This window comes from Neolamprologus brichardi, chromosome 3 (genome assembly GCF_056152115.1).
Source record: "Neolamprologus brichardi isolate AB-2024 chromosome 3, ASM5615211v1, whole genome shotgun sequence".
NCBI classification, from domain to species: domain Eukaryota; kingdom Metazoa; phylum Chordata; class Actinopteri; order Cichliformes; family Cichlidae; genus Neolamprologus; species Neolamprologus brichardi.
The window spans coordinates 49,342,501-49,356,397 of record NC_142106.1 but is presented as its reverse complement, the minus strand read 5'-3'; the positions used below and the strand labels follow the sequence as shown (position 1 = coordinate 49,356,397).

The following is a 13,897-nucleotide window of genomic DNA, read 5'->3' as shown; positions in this document are numbered from 1 at the left end:
GTGTACTGTTTGATACGAAAACACCATTTTTACGAAGGTGTGAAGAGTTAATCTAGCTGTGTTCGCTTTTGCAAGAGAACTACAATGTTTTGATAATTGGGTGACAGGTTTTCTTATTTGTGTGTAGAGTTTTGCAAAAATAGCCAATAGTTACAAAAAATGTGCTTAAGCAATCAGAAAAAACTGTAAGAATGGAGAGTATGGAGGGAGGTTGAGTGCCATGAAGGATGGGTGGTCTGTAAACCAGTTGCGGACCAAAGCAGTCCTATGGAAACTAACATTGTCCCATATGATGACATATCGGGTCTGCTCTGGTCTCTGAACAGTGAGCATGTCATGCAAGGTGTCCAGGAATGCAATAATGTGTGCAGTGTTGTATGGGCCTATGGTTGCATGATGGTGACCAACACCATTTTGGCTTATAGCTGCACACATGGTTATGTTACCACCACGTTGTCCTGGGACATTGATGATGGCACGGTGTCCAATAATGTTCCTGCCACGTCTCCTGGTTTTACTGAGGTTAAAACCGGCCTCATCTACAAAAAGTAGCTCATGTCCTGTTGCATCTGCTTCTAGTTCCATCACTCTCTGGACAAGACAAAACAAATGCAACACATCAGGCCCATGCACAGCACTACAGTATGCACTTCCAAATTCAGAACCAATGACACTAGCTTACCTGCACATAGTCATATCGCAGTTGCTTTACACGTTCTGTGTTTCTCTCGAAAGGAACTCTGTAAATTTTCTTCATTCTTATTCTGTGGCGTGCAAGTACACGACTTAGTGCAGAAATGCTTGCACTGTGTATATTTTGAAAGATGGTGTCAATTATCATATCATTATCAATTATGCGCTGCTGTATTTCGCGCAATCTTATTGCATTATTGGCAATCACCATGTTCACTATATGGGTCTCTTGCTCTGGAGTGAACATTCTGCCTCTGCCCCCAACATCTGGACGTCTAGCAATTCTGTAAAGTAACAGTTTCAGTATTTTTGCATGTTGTGTTTCTCATCAGAGCATGGCAGTGCTACAAAGTACTTACCGATTCTCATTTCGAAATGTCCTAATGATGCTTGCCACAGTGTAGCGGCTCAGTTTAGCCTGAACCCGTTGGCCAGCTTCCCTCAGGGTCATCCCATGGTTGATGACATGGTCCACTATTGTAGCTCTGATGTCATCAGTTATTCTGTTTCTTACTCTTCTTACCCTTCCTCTTTCCCCTCCTCGTCCTCTTCTTGCTCCTCCTTGTCCTCTTCCTCTAACTTCCTCTAACCCTCTTGCTTCTTCACCTACACGTCCTCTTCCTCCAACTTCTTCACCTCCACGTCCTCTCCCTCGGCCTCCTCTGATTCTCACTCTTCTCACCCTTACTGCTCCTTCCATTGTACTCCACATAGACAGCTTACCTGTGGCCTGTTTATAGTGCTTAGGCTGATTGCAAAGTGGACTAATTATCTAAAACAGTTTTTACATGTGAAAGTGTGCCAGACAGTTGGCAAAATAGTGTTAATGATAGCCATACATGTGTATAATTTTGCTAGGAGTGTGTTGGAAACTTGGTAATTGAGTGTAAGCAGTGAGTTGTGTTTAAAGTTCTGCAAAAAGAGTGTTGTGCAGTGAATTGTGCCTACACACTTGCAAAGTGTGTGTTACAAAATTGCAAACTGAGTGCAAAGAAGTGTTTGTGCTTTTAGTTTTGCAAACTCAGTGAGTGGTTTTGCTATAAGTATTAATAGTTTTAGGAATTGTGCTATAGGAATCACAGTTAGGGTTAAAGCCATTAGAAAAAACTGTAATACACCCCTTCTCTGGATCAAAAGCAGTTCAATGACATGAAAAAGAAAGACTTACAGCACCAGGTATTCCCAGGCAGTCTCCCATCCAAGTACTAACCAAGCCCAGCCCTGCTTAGCTTCCGAGATTAGACGAGGTCAGGAGTGCTCAGGGTGGTATGGCTGTAAGCTACTACTGCCCACAGCACAATGTGTCAATTTATGGAATCAAGCAATGAGGTGGCCAGTACCTGAAGTTACGAACACAATCCTATAACCCTACCTGCATGCTTGCCTAATACCCTAAGCCAAAGACTCAGTTTAGCATTTATCCAGCAGCACAGGCCCTGGATTTTTGAAGATGGCCTCAGGAACCAGCACAGGGCCTGGTGTGGTGTAGTTAGCCTCGGCCAGCAGCACTGGCCCTGGTGTGTTGTAGGTGGCCTCAGCCAGCAGAACAAGACATTGGTGAAAAAAGCCAAAAGCAATGTTGTTAATGTGCCCTCATTAATGGGCATCTGCTTTGGGTCTTTTAATACACCCCTTCTCTGGATCAAAAGCAGTTCAATGACATGAAAATGAAAGGCTTACAGCACCAGGTATTCCCAGGCAGTCTCCCATCCAAGTACTAACCAAGCCCAGCCCTGCTTAGCTTCCGAGATCAGACGAGGTCAGGCGTGCTCAGGGTGGTATGGCCGTAAGCTGCTGCCCACAGCACAATGTGTCAATTTATGGAATCAAGTGATGAGGTGGCCAGTACCTGAAGTTACGAACACAATCCTATAACCGTACCTGCATGCTTGCCTAATACCCTAAGCCAAAGACTCAGTTTAGCATTTATCCAGCAGCACAGGACCTGGAATTTGAAGATGGCCTCAGGAACCAGCACAGGGCCTGGTGTGGTGTAGTTAGCCTCGGCCAGCAGCACTGGCCCTGGTGTTTAATAGGTGGCCTCAGCCAGCAGAACAAGACATTGGTGAAAACAGCCAAAAGCAATGTTGTTAATGTGCCCTCATTAATGGGCAGCTGCTTTGGGTCTTTTAATACACCCCTTCTCTGGATCAAAAGCAGTTCAATGACATGAAAATGAAAGGCTTACAGCACCAGGTATTCCCAGGGAGTCTCCCATTCAAGTACTAACCAAGCCCAGCCCTGCTTAGCTTCCGAGATTAGACGAGGTCAGGCATGCTCAGGGTGGTATGGCCGCAAGTTGTTGCCCACAGCACAATGTGTCAATTTATGGAATCAAGTGATGAGGTGGCCAGTACCTGAAGTTACGAACACAATCCTATAACCCTACCTGCATGCTTGCCTAATACCCTAACCCAAAGACTCAGTTTAGCATTTATCCAGCAGCACAGGCCCTGGATTTTTGAAGATGGCCTCAGGAACCAGCACAGGGCCTGGTGTGGTGTAGTTAGCCCCTAACAGTGATTTTCATATTAATGAAGACGGGAAATGGGACGGGAAATACGGGAAATGATGAAAATAGAATAAAGTTTTGTTTTTTCTCTAAAGTGTGTTTATCAAATTTAAATAATTGAACGTGTGAGTTACAGTGTAAACTAGAAAAATTTGCATTTCCTGCGAAAATGCTGTGTGGATGCTTTAAAGCTGAAGCTTTCTGCTGAAAACTGCTTAAAAAGCTGAAAATAGCTGAAGAAGCTGAAGTCAGTATCTGAAAAGTTGTTGAAATTGTAATAACTTTGTAGATGAATAACAACTGAGCAAAAATATAATAACTTTGAAGAAACTTAAGAAGAAACATAAAGTGTTTGCAAAAATCCTATATGAAAAGGGGAATATAGCAGAAATGTTGTAACTCAGCAGAAACATAGTAACTTGGCAGAAATAGTACAACATGGCAAAAGTGTTGTAATACAGCAGAAATGTTAATATGTAGCACAAACCTAAAAACTTTGAAAAATGTTGTAAGAGTACAACTTAATATACAGTAGTATAATAGTAACACGTAGTAGAAATGCAAAACAGGAACTGAAATAGTATAATTCAGCAGAAAAGTAATAACTTTAGCAGAAATATTGGAAATGCAAAACGGCCAGCTTCAAAAAGCTGAAGTTCTAGCTAATGTTTCTGCTAAGGCAGAAACATTAGAAAAGTCACAAAGGAACTGCCGGCAGATACACAAAGCTAAGGCAAAAATGACATGCCTAGCAATGTTTACAAATAGGAACACACACAGACACATAACCCATGTTCAGAAAACAATGCGTACAAAAATAGATGCAAGCATATACACAGACATAGAAACACATACACACAAGGGCACACAGAGACAAACAGAGCATGAAGTGTCCTGTAAGTTTCTGTGCCAGTCAATAAGTCTGAATCTGGTCAAGTTGAAATCACTAATGGATGCTGGTCACCAACGAATAAAAATTGAGTCACAAAGCACACACAAACACACACACTTCTGTAAAGTTATGAGAAATTCAAAAACTTTTTCAAAAACTGACATCGGCTTCTTCAGGGTTTTTTTTCAGCTTTATATTTTCAACTGTATCTATGAGAGTCAAAAAGCCTGGATCTGCTCAAGTTGAATCCACCAATCAAAGCCTTTCATTTTCATGTCATTGAACTGCTTTTGATCCAGAGAAGGGGTGTATTAAAAGACCCAAAGCAGCTGCCCATTAATGAGGGCACATTAACGACATTGCTTTTGGCTGTTTTCACCAATGACTTGTTCTGCTGGCTCAGGCCACCTACAACACACCAGGGCCAGTGCTGCTGGCCGAGGCTAACTACACCACACCAGGCCCTGTGCTGGTTCCTGAGGCCATCTTCAAAAATCCAGGGCCTGTGCTGCTGGATAAATGCTAAACTGAGTCTTTTGCTTAGGGTATTAGGCAAACATGCAGGTAGGGTTATAGGATTGTGTTCGTAACTTCAGGTACTGGCCACCTCATCACTTGATTCCATAAATTGACATATTGTGCCGTGGGCAGCAGCTTACGGCCATACCACCCCGAGCACGCCTGACCTCGTCTGATCTCGGAAGCTAAGCAGGGCTGGGCTTGGTTAGTACTTGGATGGGAGACTACCTGGGAATACCTGGTGCTGTAAGCCTTTCATTTTCATGTCATTGAACTGCTTTTGATCCAGAGAAGGGGTGTATTAAAAGACCCAAAGCAGCTGCCCATTAATGAGGGCACATTAACGACATTGCTTTTGGCTGTTTTCACCAATGTCTTGTTCTGCTGGCTGAGGCCACCTACAACACACCAGGGCCAGTGCTGCTGGCCAAGGCTAACTACACCACACCAGGCCCTGTGCTGGTTCCTGAGGCCATCTTCAAAAATCCAGGGCCTGTGCTGCTGGATAAATGCTAAACTGAGTCTTTGGCTTAGGGTATGAGGCAAGCATGCAGGTAAGGTTATAGGATTGTGTTCGTAACTTCAGGTACTGGCAACCTCATCACTTGATTCCATAAATTGACACATTGTGCTGTGGGCATCAGCTTACGGCCATACCACCCTGAGCACTCCTGACCTCGTCTGATCTCGGAAGTTAAGCAGGGCTGGGCTTGGTTAGTACTTGGATGGGAGACTGCCTGGGAATATCTGGTGCTGTAAACCTTTCATGTCATTGAACTACTTTTGATCCAGAGAAGGGGTGTATTAAAAGACCCAAAGCACCTGCCCATTAATGAGGGCACATTAACAACATTGCTTTTGGCTGTTTTCACCAATGTCTTGTTCTGCTGGCTGAGGCCACATACAACACACCAGGGCCAGTGCTGCTGGCCGAGGTTAACTACACCACACCAGGCCCTGTGCTGGTTCCTGAGGCCATCTTCAAATTCAAGGTCCTGTGCTCCTGGATAAATGCTAAACTGAGTCTTTGGGTTAGGGTATTAGGCAAGCATGCAGGTAGGGTTATAGGATATTCTTCGTAACTTCAGGTAATGGCCACCTCATCACTTGATTCCATAAATTGACACATTGTGCTGTGGGCAGCCGCTTACGGCCATACCACCCTGAGCACGCCTGACCTCGTCTGATCTCGGAAGCTAAGCAGGGCTTGGTTTGGTTGGTACTTGGATGGGAGACTGCCTGGTAATACCTGGTGCTGTAAGCCTTTCATTTTCTTGTCATTGAACTGCTTTTGATCCAGAGAAGGGGTGTATTAAAAGACCCAAAGCAGCTGCCCATTAATGAGGGCACATTAACAACATTGCTTTTGGCTGTTTTCACCAATGTCTTGTTCTGCTGGCTGAGGCCACCTACAACACACCAGGGCCAGTGCTGCTGGCCGAGGCTAACTACACCACACCAGGCCCTGTGCTGGTTCCTGAGGCCATCTTCAAAAATCCAGGGCCTGTGCTGCTGGATAAATGCTAAACTGAGTCTTTGGCTTAGGGTATTAGGCAAGCATGCAGGTAGGGTTATAGGATTGTGTTCGTAACTTCAGGTACTGGCCACCTCATCACTTGATTCCATAAATTGACACATTGTGCTGTGGGCAGCAGCTTACGGCCATACCACCCTGAGCACGCCTGACCTCGTCTGATCTCGGAAGCTAAGCAGGGCTAGGCTCTGTTAGTACTTGGATGGGAGACTGCCTGGGAATACCTGGTGCTGTAAGCCTTTCATGTCATTGAACTGCTTTTGATTCAGAGAAGGGGTGTATTAAAAGACCCAAAGCAGCTGCCCATTAATGAGGGCACATTAACGACATTGCTTTTGGCTGTTTTCACCAATGTCTTGTTCTGCTGGCTGAGGCCACCTACAACACACCAGGGCCAGTGCTGCTGGCCGAGGCTAACTACACCACACCAGGCCCTGTGCTGGTTCCTGAGGCCATCTTCAAAAATCCAGGGCCTGTGCTGCTGGATAAATGCTAAACTGAGTCTTTGGGTTAGGGTATTAGGCAAGCATGTAGGTAGGGTTATAGGATTGTGTTCGTAACTTCAGGTACTGGCCACCTCATCACTTGATTCCATAAATTGACACATTGTGCTGTGGGCAGCACCTTACGGCCATACCACCCTGAGCACCCCTTACCTCGTCTGATATCGGAAGCTAAGCAGGGCTGGGCTTGGTTAGTACTTGGATGGGAGACTGCCTGGGAATACCTGGTGCTGTAAGCCTTTCATTTCCATGTCATTGAACTGCTTTTGATTCAGAGAAGGGGTGTATTAAAAGACCCAAAGCACCTGCCCATTAATGAGGGCACATTAACGACATTGCTTTTGGCTGTTTTCACCAATGTCTTGTTCTGCTGGCTGAGGCCACCTACAACACACCAGGGCCAGTGCTGCTGGCCGAGTAAACTACACAAAACCAGGCCCTGTGCTTGTTTCTGAGGCCATCTTCAAAAATCCAGGTCCTGTGCTGCTGGATAAATGCTAAACTGAGTCTTTGGGTTAGGGTATGAGGCAAGCATGCAGGTAGGGTTATAGGATTGTGTTCGTAACTCCAGGTACTGGCCACCTCATCACTTGATTCCATAAATTGACACATTGTGCTGTGGCCAGCAGCTTACAGCCATACCACCCTGAGCATGCCTGACCTCGTCTGATCTCGGAAGCTAAGCAGGGCTTGGCTTGGTTAGTACTTGGATGGGAGACTGCCTGGGAATACCTGGTGCTGTAAGCCTTTCATTTTCATGTCATTGAACTGCTTTTGATCCAGAGAAGGGGTGTATTAAAAGACCCAAAGCAGCTGCCCATTAATGAGGGCACATTAACGACATTGCTTTTGGCTGTTTTCACCAATGTCTTGTTCTGCTGGCTGAGGCCACCTACAACACACCAGTGCCAGTGCTGCTGGCCGAGGCTAACTACACCACACCAGGCCCTGTGCTTGTTCCTGAGACCATCTTCAAAAATCCAGGGCCTGTGCTGCTGGATAAATGCTAAACTGAGTCTTTGGCTTAGGGTATTAGGCAAGCATGCAGGTAGGGTTATAGGATTGTGTTCGTAACTTCAGGTACTGGCCACCTCATCACTTGATTCCATAAATTGACACATTGTGCTGTGGGCAGCAGCTTACGGCCATACCACCCTGAGCACGCCTGACCTCGTCTGATCTCGGAAGCTAAGCAGGGCTGGGCTTGGTTAGTACTTGGATGGGAGACTACCTGGGAATACCTGGTGCTGTAAGCCTTTCATTTTCATGTCATTGAACTGCTTTTGATCAAGAGAAGGGGTGTATTAAAAGACCCAAAGCAGCTGCCCATTAATGAGGGCACATTAACGACATTGCTTTTGGCTGTTTTCACCAATGTCTTGTTCTGCTGGCTGAGGCCACCTACAACACACCAGGGCCAGTGCTGCTGGCCGAGGCTAACTACACCACACCAGGCCCTGTGTTGGTTCCTGAGACCATCTTCAAAAATCCAGGGCCTGTGCTGCTGGATAAATGCTAAACTGAGTCTTTGGGTTAGGGTATGAGGCAAGCATGCAGGTAGGGTTATAGGATTGTGTTCGTAACTTCAGGTACTGGCCACCTCATCACTTGATTCCATAAATTGACACATTGTGCTGTAGGCAGCAGCTTATGGCCATACCACCCTGAGCACTCCTGACCTCGTCTGATCTCGTAAGCTAACCAGGGCTGGGCTTGGTTAGTACTTGGATGGGAGACTGCCTGGGGCGTGGTTAGTACTTGGATGGGACACTGCCTGGGAATACCTGGTGCTGTAAGCCTTTCATTTTCATGTCATTGAACTGCTTTTGATTCAGAGAAGGGGTGTATTAAAAGACCCAAAGCAGCTTCCCATTAATGAGGGCACATTAACGACATTGCTTTTGGCTGTTTTCACCAATGTCTTGTTCTGCTGGCTGAGGCCACCTACAACACACCAGGGCCAGTGCTGCTGGCCGAGGCTAACTACACCACACCATGCCCTGTGCTGGTTCCTGAGACCATCTTCAAAAATCCAGGGCCTGTGCTGCTGGATAAATGCTAAACTGAGTCTTTGGCTTAGGTTATTAGGCAAGCATGCAGGTAGGGTTATAGGATTGTGTTCGTAACTTCAGGTACTGGCCACCTCATCACTTGATTCCATAAATTGACACATTGTGCTTTGGGCAAGACCTTACGGCCATACCACCCTGAGCACGCCTGACCTCGTCTGATCTCGGAAGCTAAGCAGGGCTGGGCTTGGTTAGTACTTGAATGGGAGACTTCCTGGGAATACCTGGTGCTGTAAGCCTTTCATTTTCATGTCATTTAACTGCTTTTGATCCAGAGAAGGGGTGTATTAAAAGACCCAAAGCAGATGCCCATTAATGAGGGCACATTAACGACATTGCTTTTGGCTGTTTTCACCAATGTCTTGTTCTGCTGGCTGAGGCCACCTACAACACACCAGGGCCAGTGCTGCTGGCCGAGGCTAACTACACCACACCAGGCCCTGTGCTGGTTCCTGAGGCCATCTTCAAATTCCAGGTCCTGTGCTGCTGGATAAATGCTAAACTGAGTCTTTGGCTTAGGGTATTAGGCAAGCATGCAGGTAGGGTTATAGGATTGTGTTCGTAACTTCAGGTACTGGCCACCTCATCACTTGATTCCATAAATTGACACATTGTGCTGTGGGCAGCAGCTTACGGCCATACCACCCTGAGCACTCCTGACCTCGTCTGATCTCTAAAGCTAAGCAGGGCTGGGCTTGGTTAGTACTTGAATGGGAGACTGCCTGGGAATACCTGGTGCTGTAAGCCTTTCATTTTCATGTCATTGAACTGCTTTTGATCCAGAGAAGGGGTGTATTAAAAGACCCAAAGCAGATGCCCATTAATGAGGGCACATTAACAACATTGCTTTTGGCTGTTTTCACCAATGTCTTGTTCTGCTGGCTGAGGCCACCTACAACACACCAGGGCCAGTGCTGCTGGCCGAGGCTAACTACACCACACCAGGCCCTGTGCTGGTTCCTAAGGCCATCTTCAAAAATCCAGGTCCTGTGCTGCTGGATAAATGCTAAACTGAGTCTTTGGGTTAGGGTATTAGGCAAGCATGCAGGTAGGGTTATAGGATTGTGTTCGTAACTTCAGGTACTGGCCACCTCATCATTTGATTCCATAAATTGACACATTGTGCTTTGGGCAGCAGCTTACGGCCATACCACCCTGAGCACGCCTGACCTCGTCTGATCTCGGAAGCTAAGCAGGGCTGGGCTTGGTTAATACTTGGATGGGAGACTGCCTGGGAATACCTGGTGCTGTAAGCCTTTCATTTTCATGTCATTGAACTGCTTTTGATCCAGAGAAGGGGTGTATTAAAAGACCCAAAGCAGCTGCCCATTAATGAGGGCACATTAACGACATTGCTTTTGGCTGTTTTCACCAATGTCTTGTTCTGCTGGCTGAGGCCACCTACAACACACCAGGGCCAGTGCTGCTGGCCGAGGCTAACTACACCACACCAGGCCCTGTGCTGGTTCCTGAGGCCATCTTCAAAAATCCAGGGCCTGTGCTGCTGAATAAATGCTAAACTGAGTCTTTGGCTTAGGGTATTAGGCAAGCATGCAGGTAGGGTTATAGAATTGTGTTCGTAACTTCAGGTACTGGCCACCTCATCACTTGATTCCATAAATTGACACATTGTGCTGTGGGCAGCAGCCTACGGCCATACCACCCTGAGCACGCCTGACCTCGTCTGATCTCGGAAACTAAGCAGGGCTGGGCTTGGTTAGTACTTGGATGGGAGACTGCCTGGGAATACCTGGTGCTGTAAGCCTTTCATTTTCATGTCATTGAACTGCTTTTGAACCAGAGAAGGGGTGTATTAAAAGACCCAAAGCAGCTGCCCATTAATGAGGGCACATTAACGACATTGCTTTTGGCTGTTTTCACCAATGTCTTATTCTGCTGGCTGAGGCCACCTACAACACACCAGGGCCAGTGCTGCTGGCCGAGGCTAACTACACCACAACAGGCCCTGTGCTGGTTCCTGAGGCCATCTTCAAAAATCCAGGGCCTGTGCTGCTGGATAAATGCTAAACTGAGTCTTTGGCTTAGGGTATTAGGCAAGCATGCAGGTAGGGTTATAGGATTGTGTCCGTAACTTCAGGTACTGGCCACCTCATCACTTGATTCCATAAATTGACACATTGTGCTGTGGGCAGGATCTTACGGCCATACCACCCTTAGCACGCCTGACCTCATTTGATCTCGGAAGCTAAGCAGGGCTGGGCTTGGTTAGTACTTGGATGGGAGACTGCCTGGGAATACCTGGTGCTGTAAGCCTTTCATTTTCATGTCATTGAACTGCTTTTGATCCAGAGAAGGGGTGTATTAAAAGACCCAAAGCAGCTGCCCATTAATGAGGGCACATTAACGACATTGCTTTTGGCTGTTTTCACCAATGTCTTGTTCTGCTGGCTGAGGCCACCTACAACACACCAGGGCCAGTGCTGCTGGCCGAGGCTAACTACACCACACCAGGCCCTGTGCTGGTTCTCGAGGCCATCTTCAAAAATCCAGGGCCTGTGCTGCTGGATAAATGCTAAACTGAGTATTTGGCTTAGGGTATTAGGCAAGCATGCAGGTAGGGTTATAGGATTGTGTTCGTAACTTCAGGTACTGGCCACCTCATCACTTGATTCCATAAATTGACACATTGTGCTGTGGGCAGGATCTTACGGCCATACCACCCTTAGCACGCCTGACCTCGTTTGATCTCGGAAGCTAAGCAGGGCTGGGCTTGGTTAGTACTTGGATGGGAGACTGCCTGGGAATACCTGGTGCTGTAAGCCTTTCATTTTCATGTCATTGAACTGCTTTTGATCCAGAGAAGGGGTGTATTAAAAGACCCAAAGCAGATGCCCATTAATGAGGGCCCATTAACAACATTGCTTTTGGCTGTTTTCACCAATGTCTTGTTCTGCTGGCTGAGGCCACCTACAACACACCAGGGCCAGTGCTCCTGGCCGAGGCTAACTACACCACACCAGGCCCTGTGCTGGTTCCTGAGGCCATCTTCAAAAATCCAGGGCCTGTGCTGCTGGATAAATGCTAAACTGAGTCTTTGGCTTAGGGTATTAGGCAAGCATGCAAGTAGGGTTATAGGATTGTGTTCGTAACTTCAGGTACTGGCCACCTCATCACTTGATTCCATAAATTGACACATTGTGCTGTGGGCAGCAGCTTACGGCCATACCACCCTGAGCATGCCTGACCTCGTCTGATCTCGGAAGCTAAGCAGGGCTGGGCTTGGTTAGTACTTGGATGGGAGACTGCCTGGGAATACCTGGTGCTGTAAGCCTTTCATTTTTATGTCATTGAACTGCTTTTGATTCAGAGAAGGGGTGTATTAAAAGACCCAAAGCAGCTGCCCATTAATGAGGGCACATTAACGACATTGCTTTTGGCTGTTTTCACCAATGTCTTGTTCTGCTGGCTGAGGCCACCTACAACACACCAGGGCCAGTGCTGCTGGCCGAGGCTAACTACACCACACCAGGCCCTGTGCTGGTTCCTGAGGCCATCTTCAAAAATCCAGGTCCTGTGCGGTTGGATAAATGCTAAACTGAGTCTTTGGGTTAGGGTATGAGGCAAGCATGCAGGTAGGGTTATAGGATTGTGTTCGTAACTTCAGGTACTGGCCACCTCATGACTTGATTCCATAAATTGACACATTGTGCTGTGGGCAGCAGCTTACGGCCATACCACCCTGAGCACGCCTGACCTCGTCTGATCTCGGAAGCTAAGCAGGGCTGGGCTTGGTTAGTGCTTGGATGGGAGACTGCCTGGGAATACCTGGTGCTGTAAGCCTTTCATTTTCATGTCATTGAACTGCTTTTGATCCAGAGAAGGGGTGTATTAAAAGACCCAAAGCAGATGCCCATTAATGAGGGCACATTAACAACATTGCTTTTGGCTGTTTTCACCAATGTCTTGTTCTGCTGGCTGAGGCCACCTACAACACACCAGGGCCAGTGCTGCTGGCCGAGGCTAACTACACCACACCAGGCCCTGTGCTGGTTCCTGAGGCCATCTTCAAAAATCCAGGGCCTGTGCTGCTGGATAAATGCTAAACTGAGTCTTTGGCTTAGGGTATTAGGCAAGCATGCAGGTAGGGTTATAGGATTGTGTTCGTAACTTCAGGTACTGGCCACCTCATCACTTGATTCCATAAATTGACACATTGTGCTGTGGGCAGCAGCTTATGGCCATACCACCCTGAGCACGCCTGACCTAGCTTGATCTCGGAAGCTAAGCAGGGCTGGGCTTGGTTAGTACTTGGATGGGAGACTGCCTGGGAATACCTGGTGCTGTAAGCCTTTCATTTTCATGTCATTGAACTGCTTTTGATCCAGAGAAGGGGTGTATTAAAAGACCCAAAGCAGCTGCCCATTAATGAGGGCACATTAACGACATTGCTTTTGGCTGTTTTCACCAATGTCTTGTTCTGCTGGCTGAGGCCACCTACAACACACCAGGGCCAGTGCTGCTGGCCGAGGCTAACTACACCACACCAGGCCCTGTGCTGGTTCCTGAGGCCATCTTCAAAAATCCAGGGCCTGTGCTGCTGGATAAATGCTAAACTGAGTCTTTGGCTTAGGGTATTAGGCAAGCATGCAGGTAGGGTTATAGGATTGTGTTCGTAACTTCAGGTACTGGCAACCTCATCACTTGATTCCATAAATTGACACATTGTGCTGTGGGCAGGATCTTACGGCCATACCACCCTGAGCACGCCTGACCTCGTCTGATCTCGGAAGCTAAGCAGGGCTGGGCTTGGTTAGTACTTGGATGGGAGACTGCCTGGGAATACCTGGTGCTGTAAGCCTTTCATTTTCATGTCATTGAACTGCTTTTGATCCAGAGAAGGGGTGTATTAAAAGACCCAAAGCAGCTGCCCATTAATGAGGGCACATTAACGACATTGCTTTTGGCTGTTTTCACCAATGTCTTGTTCTGCTGGCTGAGGCCACCTACAACACACCAGGGCCAGTGCTGCTGGCCGAGGCTAACTACACCACACCAGGCCCTGTGCTGGTTCCTGAGGCCATCATAAAAAATCCAGGGCCCGTGCTGCTGGATAAATTCTAAACTGAGTCTTTGGGTTAGGGTATTAGGCAAGCATGCAGGTAGGGTTATAGGATTGTGTTCGTAACTTCAGGTACTGGCCACCTCATCACTTGA

General features: G+C 47.2%; 1 protein-coding gene, 2 non-coding genes and 19 pseudogenes across 3 annotated transcripts; 18 read left to right on the top strand and 4 right to left on the bottom strand.

The window, feature by feature from the left end:
• Window positions 1-165: 165 nt before the first annotated feature.
• On the bottom strand, window positions 166-1,405 carry LOC118455264 (uncharacterized). The gene is made up of 3 exons (XM_087838372.1): window positions 1,053-1,405; window positions 683-977; window positions 166-591 (listed from the first exon to the last, which is right to left on the bottom strand). The coding sequence occupies exons 1-3, from the start codon at window positions 1,403-1,405 to the stop codon at window positions 166-168; spliced, it is 1,074 nt and encodes a 357-aa protein (XP_087694498.1).
• Window positions 1,406-1,854: 449 nt separating this feature from the next.
• On the bottom strand, window positions 1,855-1,973 carry LOC148105500 (5S ribosomal RNA; annotated as a pseudogene).
• A 393-nt stretch (window positions 1,974-2,366) lies between these two features.
• LOC148105499 (5S ribosomal RNA) lies at window positions 2,367-2,485 on the bottom strand. The gene has a single exon (XR_015718878.1). It is a non-coding gene; the product is annotated as a 5S ribosomal RNA (ribosomal RNA).
• A 389-nt stretch (window positions 2,486-2,874) lies between these two features.
• LOC148105498 (5S ribosomal RNA) lies at window positions 2,875-2,993 on the bottom strand (annotated as a pseudogene).
• A 1,757-nt stretch (window positions 2,994-4,750) lies between these two features.
• On the top strand, window positions 4,751-4,869 carry LOC148105497 (5S ribosomal RNA; annotated as a pseudogene).
• A 390-nt stretch (window positions 4,870-5,259) lies between these two features.
• LOC148105496 (5S ribosomal RNA) lies at window positions 5,260-5,378 on the top strand (annotated as a pseudogene).
• A 383-nt stretch (window positions 5,379-5,761) lies between these two features.
• Window positions 5,762-5,880, top strand: LOC148105495 (5S ribosomal RNA; annotated as a pseudogene).
• Window positions 5,881-6,270: 390 nt separating this feature from the next.
• On the top strand, window positions 6,271-6,389 carry LOC148105494 (5S ribosomal RNA; annotated as a pseudogene).
• Window positions 6,390-6,773: 384 nt separating this feature from the next.
• Window positions 6,774-6,892, top strand: LOC148105493 (5S ribosomal RNA; annotated as a pseudogene).
• A 389-nt stretch (window positions 6,893-7,281) lies between these two features.
• Window positions 7,282-7,400, top strand: LOC148105492 (5S ribosomal RNA; annotated as a pseudogene).
• Window positions 7,401-7,790: 390 nt separating this feature from the next.
• On the top strand, window positions 7,791-7,909 carry LOC148105491 (5S ribosomal RNA). The gene has a single exon (XR_015718684.1). It is a non-coding gene; the product is annotated as a 5S ribosomal RNA (ribosomal RNA).
• Window positions 7,910-8,299: 390 nt separating this feature from the next.
• LOC148105490 (5S ribosomal RNA) lies at window positions 8,300-8,452 on the top strand (annotated as a pseudogene).
• Window positions 8,453-8,842: 390 nt separating this feature from the next.
• Window positions 8,843-8,961, top strand: LOC148105489 (5S ribosomal RNA; annotated as a pseudogene).
• Window positions 8,962-9,350: 389 nt separating this feature from the next.
• Window positions 9,351-9,469, top strand: LOC148105488 (5S ribosomal RNA; annotated as a pseudogene).
• Window positions 9,470-9,859: 390 nt separating this feature from the next.
• On the top strand, window positions 9,860-9,978 carry LOC148105487 (5S ribosomal RNA; annotated as a pseudogene).
• A 390-nt stretch (window positions 9,979-10,368) lies between these two features.
• Window positions 10,369-10,487, top strand: LOC148105486 (5S ribosomal RNA; annotated as a pseudogene).
• A 390-nt stretch (window positions 10,488-10,877) lies between these two features.
• Window positions 10,878-10,996, top strand: LOC148105485 (5S ribosomal RNA; annotated as a pseudogene).
• A 390-nt stretch (window positions 10,997-11,386) lies between these two features.
• On the top strand, window positions 11,387-11,505 carry LOC148105484 (5S ribosomal RNA; annotated as a pseudogene).
• Window positions 11,506-11,895: 390 nt separating this feature from the next.
• Window positions 11,896-12,014, top strand: LOC148105483 (5S ribosomal RNA; annotated as a pseudogene).
• A 390-nt stretch (window positions 12,015-12,404) lies between these two features.
• On the top strand, window positions 12,405-12,523 carry LOC148105482 (5S ribosomal RNA; annotated as a pseudogene).
• A 390-nt stretch (window positions 12,524-12,913) lies between these two features.
• LOC148105481 (5S ribosomal RNA) lies at window positions 12,914-13,032 on the top strand (annotated as a pseudogene).
• A 390-nt stretch (window positions 13,033-13,422) lies between these two features.
• Window positions 13,423-13,541, top strand: LOC148105480 (5S ribosomal RNA; annotated as a pseudogene).
• The last annotated feature ends 356 nt before the right edge of the window (window positions 13,542-13,897 follow it).